At 45.5% G+C, this 12,506-nt stretch overlaps 1 protein-coding gene across 1 annotated transcript in view; it reads left to right on the forward strand.

Moving 5' to 3' along the window:
* The window catches only part of CACNA1B (calcium voltage-gated channel subunit alpha1 B), a 301,213-nt gene that overhangs the window by 269,210 nt on the left and 19,497 nt on the right, over window positions 1-12,506 (forward strand). Inside the window, exon 39 of the mRNA XM_086475891.1 lies at window positions 6,633-6,729. Coding sequence (XP_086332017.1) covers window positions 6,633-6,729 — 97 coding nt within the window. The remainder of the gene's footprint in view (window positions 1-6,632; window positions 6,730-12,506) is intronic.

Below are 12,506 nucleotides of genomic sequence, written 5' to 3' on the forward strand. Positions count from 1 at the left end.
TTCCTCATTTGCACAGCATTTCTTTCGTAGCTGAGAACCACCTTAATGGTTTCACAAATCCTGTGCAGAGACCTGAGACCAAACAAAAAAATGTTTCTCAGTGTACGGGTGGTTTGCTGAAAACGTGATTTTTAAATAGACGTGTCTCATTAAACCCGGTGTTTTGATCTTGGAAGTCTCCTCCTAATGACATCCAATTGTAGAAGGGAATTTTGGTCTTCTAAACAGTATTTTAGCTTTTGGACTTGCAGTTGAAACGTAAGACATGCGAAATAGTAAGAAACAAATGCAATAAGCCTGACTTTGGAAGCATTTCTGTTCTCAGTGAGCTTCTGATAAAATATTCCTGATATATGAGTGTGTTAAAGGAGGAAATGGTTTTCTTACAGCCAGATGGTGAGGTGTTTGGTTTTATGGTTTTATCTCTTTGTTTTTCTTATTCAAAGACAGTGGCAGGGAAAGCTGCACACTTGGGCTTAATTACCACGGCAGCGGAGGAGCGGCACCGCGCCGGGGCAGAGCCAAGGGCCACTGCTGCAGCATTTTAAAGAATTTTTTAAAAATAAGGGAATGGCTCTCACCAGTGATCACTTGTAGAGCAGGACTGTGTTCAATATACTGCTTTTCTCCATTGCACAGAGAAAGCTACTGCGCAACAGTCCTGGGGACTGTGTTATTTTCATTTCTAGATGCTCTGAGATACAGGTCACAGTCATTTCCTTGATGTTCTGCTGCTTGGGAATTTGCCCATTGGGAGACTTTTTTTTTCTTAAAGCCCTACTAATTCTGTATCCATTTTCCTCCCCATGAGTTACTCTGCAATGAATCTCCTCTATATTTGTAATGAAGCTGCCTCCAGCTCCTCCAATCTTTGCACTCTTTTTTGTTTCCCTTCACTAGAGACAGATGCAGAAAGTGTTTGTATCATCAGCATCTCAAACTCCCTGCTAGGATGCAATTAAACCGCTTTAAAATTTCAGTTAAATTGATTTAGGCTAACTTGAAATGTAAACCTATTCCAAAATGACTGCATTTCTCTGAACTGTGTGTGATTTTAACTAGCTCAAAGCCATCCGTACTACGAGCCTGCATATATACTGCACACATACTAGCAGCTTGTAATCGCCAAGCAGATTTTCATTACCACGTGCTCTGTAACACAGACAAGTCCTTTGTGGGTATTTGGCAGGCAGTAAATAGCTTTTTTCGTTTTCCAAATCCAGTCCTGTCTCTTACCACTAAAAAAATCTCAATGAGACTGAAAACTTGGGAGTGCCCGTTCTCTGCTTAAAAAATAGTATTGGCTCTAATTAGCATCTGTGGGAGGAGTAACACACCTGCAAGGGAAAAAATTAGTACCGATGTGCTTTTTTAATGTTTATGTGTTCAGGAACTTTCCACCCGTAAGAGGCATAAGCATTAAGTGTACAGAAATATTTGCTCACTCTGTTAACTCTGAGTGCAGAGGTTACATCTTGTGAGTCATTCAGGGGCCAAACCTTCTCACTTCTAGAGCTGTTAATACAGAATATGTCATATATTAAAATCCTAATTCTGTTTTTCTCTAACCTTGTTCCTGTTTTGCTCTTGTGTGAAGCTATTGATGTTGGTAGAGTGACCAGGGGCAGAAGTGCAGATCAAAGGACAGCCAAGACATGATGCATGAGGCTTGATCCTAAAATATATGCATGTTCTGGATTTTCCCTCTGTGAAAAGTTCCACTGAAATCACTTACATTTTCGTAAGTAGGACTAACATTTCCACAATTTAAAAGTAATCTGAAATCCATTCACCATTTAAGGCCAGAACAGATCTTTTGATCATTTGGACTGAACTTCTGTGAAGCTCTGGACATGGTAGTTCACAGCAGCGATCCATGGACTGAGCTTAATAACTTGTCTTTTAAGGTACAGCTCCCAGCCGTACACCCCATTTTGATCTGAAGGCACAGGGCTTTAGAGGACCCATTTTTTATTCAGCTGTTTGTTCCACTAGTTGGTCAAACTCACTGAAAGAAAATGTTGATCCAATTTTTGTTTTCAATGGTGTCAGCCATCTCCTCCCAGTATAGCCATGTGTAGGGAATGGTAAATAATCACCATAGCATAATTTGCAAGAAAGAAGACTCCCAGGCAGTATTATCTTATGCATAGATGCAGGTGAGCTGGTTCCTACTTCCCTCTGTCACTAATTGATCACCTCGCTCAAGGTCTCTTCTTTGATTGTCCCAAGGAAAAGGGAATTACAGTGTTTGTCCACTTCCCGTAGCTTGAGACCCTCGATGAAAGATGCTGCGTGGGTAAAAAGTACAAGTGGTGTTGTACTTCTGTTTTATAGATAATGTTTTAAACACAGGCTTAATGTGTGTGCTTTTACATAGCTATTTCCAATATCACCTTTGGTTCTGCTACAAAATGCAACTTTCTGTAAAGTTTTCTGGGGAAAAACGTTCAAAAGGAAGTAAAAAAAGCAGCTAGCAGCTGTTGTTCTAGATGTGTGTGTCACAGTAGGGGTAAGTACGGGGAAACTGTTGGATTTAGGGGTGGTGGAAGCCTCGGGCTCACAGAAAAAGAGAGAGCGAGAGAAATGGGGCGGGCACAGCAGTTTGGTCCAGGGCTGGGAGTTAATCAGGAAAAGAGTGAAAACATTGCATTTGAGGATGAACTGAGAAAGAAAATTGGATTTCTATGAGCTTTTATTTGTTTGAGTGCTGTAGCTCTCTTATACCCCCCCTTCCCTTAGAGATACTGGAAATGCTGGTCTTGCCATCCCTTTCCCACTAGTTGCTCGTAAGAGCTGAGGGAGATGCTACTGGCAGCACCTTCAGTGGTCACGAGGAGGTGCAGGTGCTCCCCAGGGAGAGCTTTTTCTTAGCTATCTGAGATAAAAGGATGCTCATAAAAATAAACAAAACTCAAACAGCTTTAAACAACCTGGGAAAGAATCCTTGTTTGTCATAATTGGCTGCCATGACCTTCCCATGCAATACATCTGCTGGTTTTCAGGCCTTCCACAGACTCCTCCCCAGAGCCTGGGGAACTCCTCATACATATTTTCGACTTTTGATTTTACAAAACTGTTCTAAAATGTCAGTAAACTTCTTGACTCAGTTAAACCAATATACTTTTTATAACCACGATTAGGCCTGCAGCCAAGACTTGCACAGTTCCATTTGATCTGTTTCTGAATTAATAGTTTTGAGCTGATTGTGAAGGTTTTGAATAGGCCTTAATTTTTCACATCCAAAAAAGCAGTAATATTGAAGGAGATATTCCAAAATATTCCAGCCTTCTTTATATAATGCGCCAAAATAAACATAGTGAAGCCAAAACATCTCAATTTTCTTCAGAGGTCATTTTGAAGTTCAGTACAGCTCTTTTTGTACATGATTTGGTTACTTACAAAAGATTAAGAAATCTAATCCCGCTGTTAAATTAGCTGAAAATATTGTTGGGAGTTAATGAGACTGACCATAAAGCTACCTCGAGGCATCTGATTTCACCTACTGGTAATGAAGGCTGGATTTTCCCAGTGCCAATGGCTGAGACGGCTCTCGAGATGGCAGTTTCTGGACTTCCAGCAAATTGCTTATTGCCCATGAAGCAGAGTACAGCCCTGCTGGGGTTATGTAGGTGGTAACAGTGGAAGGTAAAGGTTCCCGAGCTCTTTCGAAGCAGCTAATTTGAAGCCCAGTAATAACCCATTGAATAGGCTATTTGTGTGCTGCAGGCTCTGGTTTTGTTGGGCTGCGGCAGCACTTGGGTGGTGGGTAGGGATCCTCTGCAGGCAGATTCTTAGGCACAGGGAAGTGAAACATTAGTGATAAAGGTAACCAAATGCAATGGTTGGAAAGCCTTGCACATGGCACTGGAGGTCTCACAGAAGAAAATCCAGGGGTATAGATTTTGTCCAGCAGTGGAAGTTCTCTCTTTCTCTCTCTCTCTCTCTCTCTGTTAAAGTGCCGCCTCCATTGCAATCTCAGTTACTGTCAGACTAACTTTGCTTTTCAGCGTGTTTTGCCCTTCCAACTTCTCCCGTTTGCCTGGGGAAAAACTGATTCCTCTCGGTTTTTGCTGTCATAACATCTGATGTTTTCTTTCCAGTTGCCGGATTCATTATAAGGATATGTACAATTTGTTACGTGTAATTGCTCCACCCCTGGGCTTAGGAAAGAAGTGCCCTCATAGGGTGGCATACAAGGTTTGGAACTTCAGAGACTCCCTCCAGCATTTTCAGTTCTGGTTTTGTTTCTTTTTACCTCCCTGCCCCCCTCCCCAAGTGCAAATGCAAGCAGTACAGAAAAGAAATTGTAACGTAACTAACCTCTTGCCTGAAAAAAGGAATGATTGACTGACTGCCTCCTTTTTCCTCCATGCATCTCTTCCCCATCTACTCCCACACCCCAGCTGGCTGGAGACAGGCAGCTTTATGAGACAGTGAACCTCCAGCTTCCATCGTGCCGAGTCTAGGTGGGAAGTGTTGGGGAAAAGCAACACAGCAGCTGAGCACTTTCTCTCTGTAGACACACACTGGAGAGAAATGTCATCCCATGATTTCTAGGGAGTAGCAAGTGCATTTTGTTTGGGTTTCCTAGCATTGTTGCTCCAGTTGAGTGACCAGCGTTTGAACCCTTCCCTTTCCTGAGCTGAAAGGGCATTTGATCTGGGTGCTGGTTAAGTGGGCAGCAGAGTGGGATGGTTAGCTAGGCTGGGAGAGGTGAAGGGATGAGCTTTTCACAGTGCAACAGCAACAGCCAGAGATTGCCTTGGGAGCAAAATTATGTCTCTGAGAGCGTAAGCCATGATGGGCATCCAGTGAAAACCCCTGCTTCATGGCATGGGAAAAGTATACTGTGTTTGGGAGGTGAGGTGGGGAATTAAAGACGTATGTTGCCAAGAAATCAGCACAGGATGACACTGGACTTCAGTGGGGTCCCAGTTACAGGCAGGGATTTTCTTGCAGTCAGCGCATGGAGAGTGGAAGATGAAGGGGAGAGAAGTGGAAGCAGCCAGCATGGAGCTTGCTTTTCTCTTTCACTCCAGCCTAGGTGTTTTCCACAGCTGATTGGGGCTTAAGAGTTAGCAAGCGTTGCAGAGAAGGCATGAGACCCCGTGCCACCAGCTGGGGAGCAGGGGCAGAAGAGAGAAGCCAGGGGGAAGGCATTGGCTGTAATTACAATTTGTGTCTCTCAGCAGCCTTTAAATTAGCTCTGGGCTGTAAAACCTGGGTGGTATTTTAACTGCGTTAGTTACCAAGGACAGGAATAGATGTTTTTGGCTTGGTAGGTTCTCTCTTCCACCCCCTCCTGCATCAGTGCTTTACATAGGAATTGAGACCTGTCAGGGCAGCAGGCTGGTGTGCCTGCTTCTGCAGCTGTCCTGCTTGAGAAAGGGGTTTCATACAGATGCTTGGGTCTTGGTTTCCCTCCTAGAATAGTGGAGGTGGCAATACTGTCCTGCTTTTCTGGGGGTGAAACGTTAATTAATAATATGCTGCAATATACTTAGGTCTCCTCAGATGACAGGCAGCACAGATTTGCACAATATAATAAGCAGGCAGCTTGCTGGTAGAACAAAATAAGATTGTCTAGTCATGCTCCCAGTTTCAATAGTCAGAAACAGGTGAAGCAGGAGAACTCCTTGCCATTTCTGCATCCCTTGCTTTTCAGGGCAGGATTTTATTTACCACCACCGTGCGCTGAAGGTTGATGCCATCAGTAATGGACTGGTCTAAGGGCCTTTTCCCAAATCTCTGCAATTTCCAGCTCCCTCTGACACACAGGACAGCCAGCTGCCCTTGGTGCTGGAGATAATCAGTTGACATTGGCTTGATGAAAGGGGGGCCCATCAAATGTAAGGGAGAAACAAGTCCCCTTTCCACCACCTTCCTGCAAATTAAGTGCTGGGATCTGGTTTTGCCAAAACTGAATTCAGGCTGGAGAAGAAATTCAGGCTGGCCGAGGTTTTGCGGAGTTGCACCCTTGGCTTGGGGTCGGAGCAGCCCCAGTCTGTCCCCTGAGCAAACACACCAGGACTGGCTTTGTGCTTCTCTCGTAGCCCACAGGCTCACCTGAAAACCAAACTCTTTATTCACTGAAGGAAAGCTGAATGTTTTCTCTAAGCCCTATCTCTCCCTGTCCCATAACTCTGCCTACCAGCTCTCCCTGGCATGGTGAATACAGCCTCTTGATTGACTGGTTTGGAGGGGGGGAGAAGGGGCAGCATCCCTTTCCCCCCACAAAGAGCCAGCCAAACCCAAGCCCTCCCCACACCCTCTCCACCCCGAGCGGGGACATCAATCATTCCCAGGAGGGACCCACGTGCCGAGGCGCAGCTCTGGCCACGGGACGTCCCTGCAGCGCGGAGGAGACTCTGGGCGTTGAAACACAGCAACGGAAGCGGAGAAACCTTTCTAGTTACCCCCCTCTTTAGTTTGGTTTTGTTTTCCTGAGACATCTGATTAACCGAATCTCTGTTTTCTTGTCTGCTTTCCCTTCTCTCTCCTTTTCATTTGCTCCATTGTGTTGCCTTTTTCCCCATCCCCTTCCATTCCCCCTACCCCCCACCCCCCCGCCCCGGTCTGGTTTGATTTCTGTGTCCTCTCGCTTTTGCCTCCCTCCCTTTGACTCCAAGCGGGCGCATCAGTTACACAGACATGTATGAGATGCTGAGACACATGTCCCCACCTCTAGGCCTTGGAAAGAAATGCCCTGCTCGTGTTGCCTATAAGGTAGAACAACCCCCCCTAGAAAATCCTGCCAAACCACCAGCTTTTTGTGCTGTGGCTGAAGCGGGTGCTGGTTTTCTGTGGCATTAGTGTTGTTCTCCTGGACTTTTCTGGTGCTTTCTCTGCTTTCCAAGCAGACTGGATTTTGGATCTTCTGCTTTTTTTTTTTTTTTTGTAACCTTTTTTTGGTCTTTGAAACTATGGCACATCAGTTTGTCTTTCTAAGTATGTCTCTGCTATCTCTATCAGTGTTTCTATCTCTCCTCTCTCATTCTACTTCTATTTCGGCTAATTTGGGGAGGGAGGGTACTAATGAGCAAAATTACCCTGACAATATGATCCCCATTTATCTTCTTGCAGCTCTTTGACTATCCGTTCTCACTAGCCCTTCAGTAGTATGCTGTTTTTTCCCCCCTTTTAATTAGTTTGGAGTAATTAGAGTAGGCAGTACTGTAGGAGTTAGCAAGCTATTACACAGCGGCAACACCAGAAGGGCTCCTTAAATACCCTTGTGAAAGAAATTATTTTAACAGAAAACATTTAAGACAGTAAGATGAAGAAATCACTCAAACTTACTGTTTATTCTGAAAAACTTTTTAATGGAACCACAAAAATGCATTCTATCCAAAAGGCTGCTAGCTGCTGCCTTTCAGACACTGCCTGGGTGAACACAGAGCTGAAATTACAGAGCAGCCCCAGACCCCGCCAGTTAAAGCCGTGCTACTCTCCCACCAGCTCGCATGGCGCTTGGAAATTTGCGTTTGCAGAGGTGATTCCTTGGAAGCTTTTGACATTGAACCTCAGTTTGGGAGGGCGAGGTTTGTCATAAGCATTTAGCATTGGTGTGATTGAGCGTCCATCAAACTCAACAGTTTTTTGCTGTTGACATCATTTCAGCCACCACCAAGTCTAATTACTGCACCCCACCATGCTTGGTGCAATGGACCCAGGTCACAACAGCCCTTCCAACAGTGCTTGTTTTCTCACTAAGGCCATCTGAAAGCAAGCTTTTGTGAAGGGATGTAAGTTAAACTCAAACCTGGACCTGCCTTTATGTAGGGCACTTAGCAGCAAGAAGAGGTTCAGATACAGCTTCCTACAAGATCCTTCCTCAGCATGTTAGGATTTAAAATTAAAAGAAAATTAAATATAACCTTAAAGCTAGCCAGCTAGATATCTTTTCTGTATTTCTTTTGATTTGTTCCTGGCCACTTTGGTAGGTGCTTTGAAAGATCATCTCTATTAGGAGCAATTCATACCCACCGTACTGTAACTAAGCTCAAGAAACCCAGCTACCTCAAAATGCCAGCTCCCAGCTCTCAGCTATTTCAGGTAGGTGGGTAGCTAGATGAATGTTTGTATAGAGATACCTGTTATACGCAGAAACCAAATGCTTTTAAGGTAGTTAGTGGTTCCTTTTAGCACCTGGGAGTTTCCATGGACTTAAAATGGAGCTGTGTCCTGCTGAAAGCCCGGCAGTAGGTGTTTGCAGCTGGGCAGCCAGATCTGCTCTGTGGTCACACAGCTGTACCAGAACCATAAAGCTCTCACTTTTTTTTTTTTTTTACAAATCCTGTACAGTTAAAAAAAGGAAGACAATAAAAGGGGAAAAAAAAAATCATGTGTTAAAATAGGCATTTTAAATAAACCTTTTGGCTGGTTTTACTAGCGTGGCCTCTCAGTGCCTCTATGGGATTCTGCTCAACTGTTGCAGCAGACTTTCCCCAGGCAGAGGCACTGCAGATTTGCCTGCCTTAGTCTGTCTTTTCCCTGTGACTTAGCCGGTATCTTGTTTAACTTGTCTGTCTTTACAGAACAAATCCACAGAACTTAGGTACATATGAATGGTTCCTTTTTAAAATACAGACTCGTGATTTTTTTAAAGATATCTTTAATTTTTATCCATCTACTAAGTAACTTCCAACAGGTGTCTGTGTATGACTGAACCATAAGTGGAGATGGGTTCAAGTCAAACAGCTAAAACCTAGATTGAATATCAGATTTCTCTGAGCTTGGAGGTGATCAGATTGATTTTGCACACTTCCAAAGAACTCCAAACTACAAAAATACAGACTTAAGACCAGATCTGAATTTTTCCCACAGCGTAAGGCTGCAGCTTGGGCTGGTCCTGATCCCAGCTATGGCTGCTGATAAAACTAAACCCTATGGGGAGGCAGAACTGATTTTCACTCCCTCCCTCCGCCACTTCTACGTGCAGGCTAGGAACAGCATGTCCATGGGGACAGATCGGTGCTGAGCATCTTCCCCCAGATGACAGCATCCCCCTGCCCTACACCCGCCAGGGGCCCCTCCACCGGCGTGACTCTTGCTGTCCTCCCACAGCCGATGGCAGACGTGGGGAGGACAGTGTAGCCCACCCAGCCTCACCCACCTCCACGCAGGACAATGACCCCCTCGTCCTGCAGCCATAGTCAGTGCTGACAGCAGCCAGGGCTTTGTCTCTGCGCTATTTTTGCTCTCTCCCTCTGAACCAAATGATTTTTAAAAAGCTTTACTGTTCTGTCTGGTAAAAGCTCTTTTGCCCCACATGTCCACCCTTTTTCTTTCCATATATGTTTTCCCAGTCCCCTCTGCAAAGGTGTTGTGTGTTTTCCCCCGTCTTCGTCTGTGTTGCCTTCTCAGTATGTGCACACTGTCATTTCGTTTGGATTTTTCCCTCTCTGCAGCCTCCTTGGCTGCTGTCCTTCCTTTCTGCTGTTTTCTGGTCCCCCTTTCTCAACTGTTCTCCTTGGTTGGTGTGACCAGCCTCTGCAGTTTCGTGCGCGTGGCTTGCTGCTTGCCTGGAGGTGCATGCGTGGGGTCCTCCAGCCGCACTGCTCGGGCACCAGGAGAGCTCTATCCTGCACTGGAGGGGTGAGAAAAGGATGAAGGAAAGTAATTTTAAAATATCTTGTACCTAGTCAGATGAAAAGAGGGAAGAAAACCACTTTGACTTTGCTCTGGTGTCTAGAGATTTGATCGCTGGTCCATTTTCAGATGAGCGTGATGGTGTTTTTTCACTCTGTCTACAGTCACGTATTGAGACTTGGAGGCCTCTTAGACAGACTCAGCGTGTCTACGGTGAAGTGTCCTGGGGTTTTATATGCTATTCGGTAGTAGCAAAAAGGGCAGAGTGGCAGCCAGCCTTGCTGTCCCCCTGGAGTCAGTCCGTCCTTTGCACCACAGAGCTTTGCATGCATCCTGAGAGAAAACAGGAGAAGGGAATTCCCATGACTGCTCAATCTCTCTGGCACTACAGTGCTATCAAGAGATCTCACAGATACCTGCAAGAGTGGTGTTGGAGGAGGGGCTTTTTTGAGAGCCTGAGGGCATGATTCTTAGGAACAGTATGGTGCTAGGAGAGGTAATAACCCAAGCCTTTCCCCACTGCCCTTCAGTCGTATCTTTACCTCCCTCTCCACGGACAGGAGAAGACAATGTCGCCAGCAGGCACATCTCCATCTCTGTCTGAGTCCAGCTCTAGGCAAAGCCGTGGGTGGAGTCTGCAGGGCGATGCTGGCAGCTGGAGGGGGCTCTTTATTTTGTGGTTCTGTTGGTGCTGTCAAGCACGACTTTGCACACCCTATTTCAAGGATGATTTATTGCAGGGATTAGGAGGGCTCTGGCTCTCTCTTTAACACCTCCTGCCATGGCCAAGGCTCCTGGATATGTGATGGGGGGTGACCTTGGAGCTGGGCTGGCTCCCTGTCCGCACCAGGGCTGCACCTCACCTTCCCCCTCACTGCTACGTGGATTTAAAAATCTGGATTAGGTCCCTGAAGGCTAAACAAGAGTTTGAACAGCCGTTTGCCAGCTGCCCAGCCTTGATACCTCTTCTGCCCAGAGCTAGCATCACGCATGGCTTTTGCTGGACCAGGAGCAAGAATGCACCTACTGAAGGTAGGATGACCACTCCATGCAATGGGTCCAGTTGTGTGCCAGAGACAGAGCCCACATTTCGGGGCACAGACCTGGCTCTGTCAGCCTTGGGAGGGAGGAAGGCCATGGCCAGCCTCTCTGAATCCAACAGAAGAGTTAAATGAGAGTAGAATAATTACAACTAGGTCGGGGTGAATTATTCATAGCAAATAATTTATTCACCAAACTCAGCCTCGTTTCCCACAAGCAGCAGGCCATTGTCCCAAATTTATTCACATTTGGGGATTGTTCCCAGAGCAGTTCTTGTCCCAGAGGCTGTGCGGGAGCTGCTGATGGGGTGCTGTTAATAATTCAAATCCGTTGGGGTGCCAGCTAGTTTTCCTGGCATTCCTGGCTCAGGATGCTGCTCTTCCTGCTAACGTTTGGACAAATAACATTTACAATGCAGACATTTCTGTTCAGTGCTCACTTTCTGGGTCAGGGTGGGAGCCAACAGGAGACCTTTTATCCCGGCTTTTCCCCCACTTCTCTAACTATGAATTTTTCCCTGTTTCTCCCTGCCTATTCAGGCATTGTCCAAGAAGTTTCTAAGCAGAAGATCTGCAGAAACCAAATGCTGAAAGGGCATAAATTCTGTCAATTGTGCTTGACAGAAAGGTTTGGTTTCTTGTTAGCGATGTCTTTGTTTGCAATTAAATCACTACTAGAAGCTGAGGGGTGTCTGCGCCCCTCCTGACTGCACAAGCAACTGGGGCAAAAAGCGTTGCCTCCCTAACCCCCACTGTAATCAGTTACTACCTCGTTATCTGCACAGAGTTAATTAGGAGACTCTAGAGACAATATTGCAGCTCCTGTCTCTGGGGCCTTTTCCTGCAGAAACATTAACGAGCTCCCCCCACCCTCGCTCAGGAGGGGGATGCCTCCGAAACCGCCTAATTAAAAGCAAGGGCTGGAGGAGGGTTCCCCAAGCACAGTGGGGAAATAGGAGCGGGGACTCCATCTGCTGCCGGCTGCTTCTCCTCAGACGCTCTTGGAGGAAATTGGAGGCGAAGGGAGGCAGAGGAGCAGCATGGGGAGCAGGGAGGCCCTTTCCTGCCAGGTCTGGGCACCTGGGAGGGATTTTTACCTTTTTTTTTTTTCTCCTGCTCCCCAGTTATTAATTCACCTGAACACCCCTCATTTGTGGCTGGCAATTTGCAAGGCACCCCAAGTGGTGCAAGCTTTTTACTAGTGCAGGGAAGCACTGAGGCCCCTGGCATCTGCATCAGCAGGCTTGTGTTTTTTCCTTCTGGGGTCTAGAAAGATGGAAAATTATGCAAATCAGATATTTTTTTTTTTTTTTAAATCAGAGTTTTGCATCGTATTCCACAGCATGAGGAACTGGTAAGGCGCGGTCTTGAGGTGCAACTTCATACAGAAGAAACAGCAAATATGAGAGGAGATGTTAAAATGTTAATTTTACCTTAAACTGTGTTCAGGCTAAACAACTGGTTCAGGTTTTTTGACCGTGTTGTTGCCCATGCTGTATGACAAACATTGAGATTTTTTCTTGTATCCTGGTTAGGGTTGAAAATCGAAAGTTCTTGATCAGTTTTTCAAAGACAAATTTTGGGTCAATCAGAATATTTGACTTTGAGAATTTTTACCGATTTCAGTTGGATTCCAGTTCCTGTTAAGTGGGTCCTATAGAAGTGTAAATGAATTTAAATATTGGTAAAATTAGAAAGTAACTTTGAAATTTCTTCCTCTGCATATGTTGGAAAGAGATTATTTTTACATTAAGGTTGTTTTATAATATTGGAGGGGTGTGTTTGTGAAGATTTCTTTTTGTTTGCAGTTGCAGCCTTTCAGTTGCATTTCTGGCTCTGAGAAAATGCACCAGACTGTGTGCGGGGAGGTTC

The sequence above is a fragment of the Leptosomus discolor genome, chromosome 19, assembly GCF_034619465.1.
Source record: "Leptosomus discolor isolate bLepDis1 chromosome 19, bLepDis1.hap2, whole genome shotgun sequence".
NCBI lineage: Eukaryota > Metazoa > Chordata > Aves > Leptosomiformes > Leptosomidae > Leptosomus > Leptosomus discolor.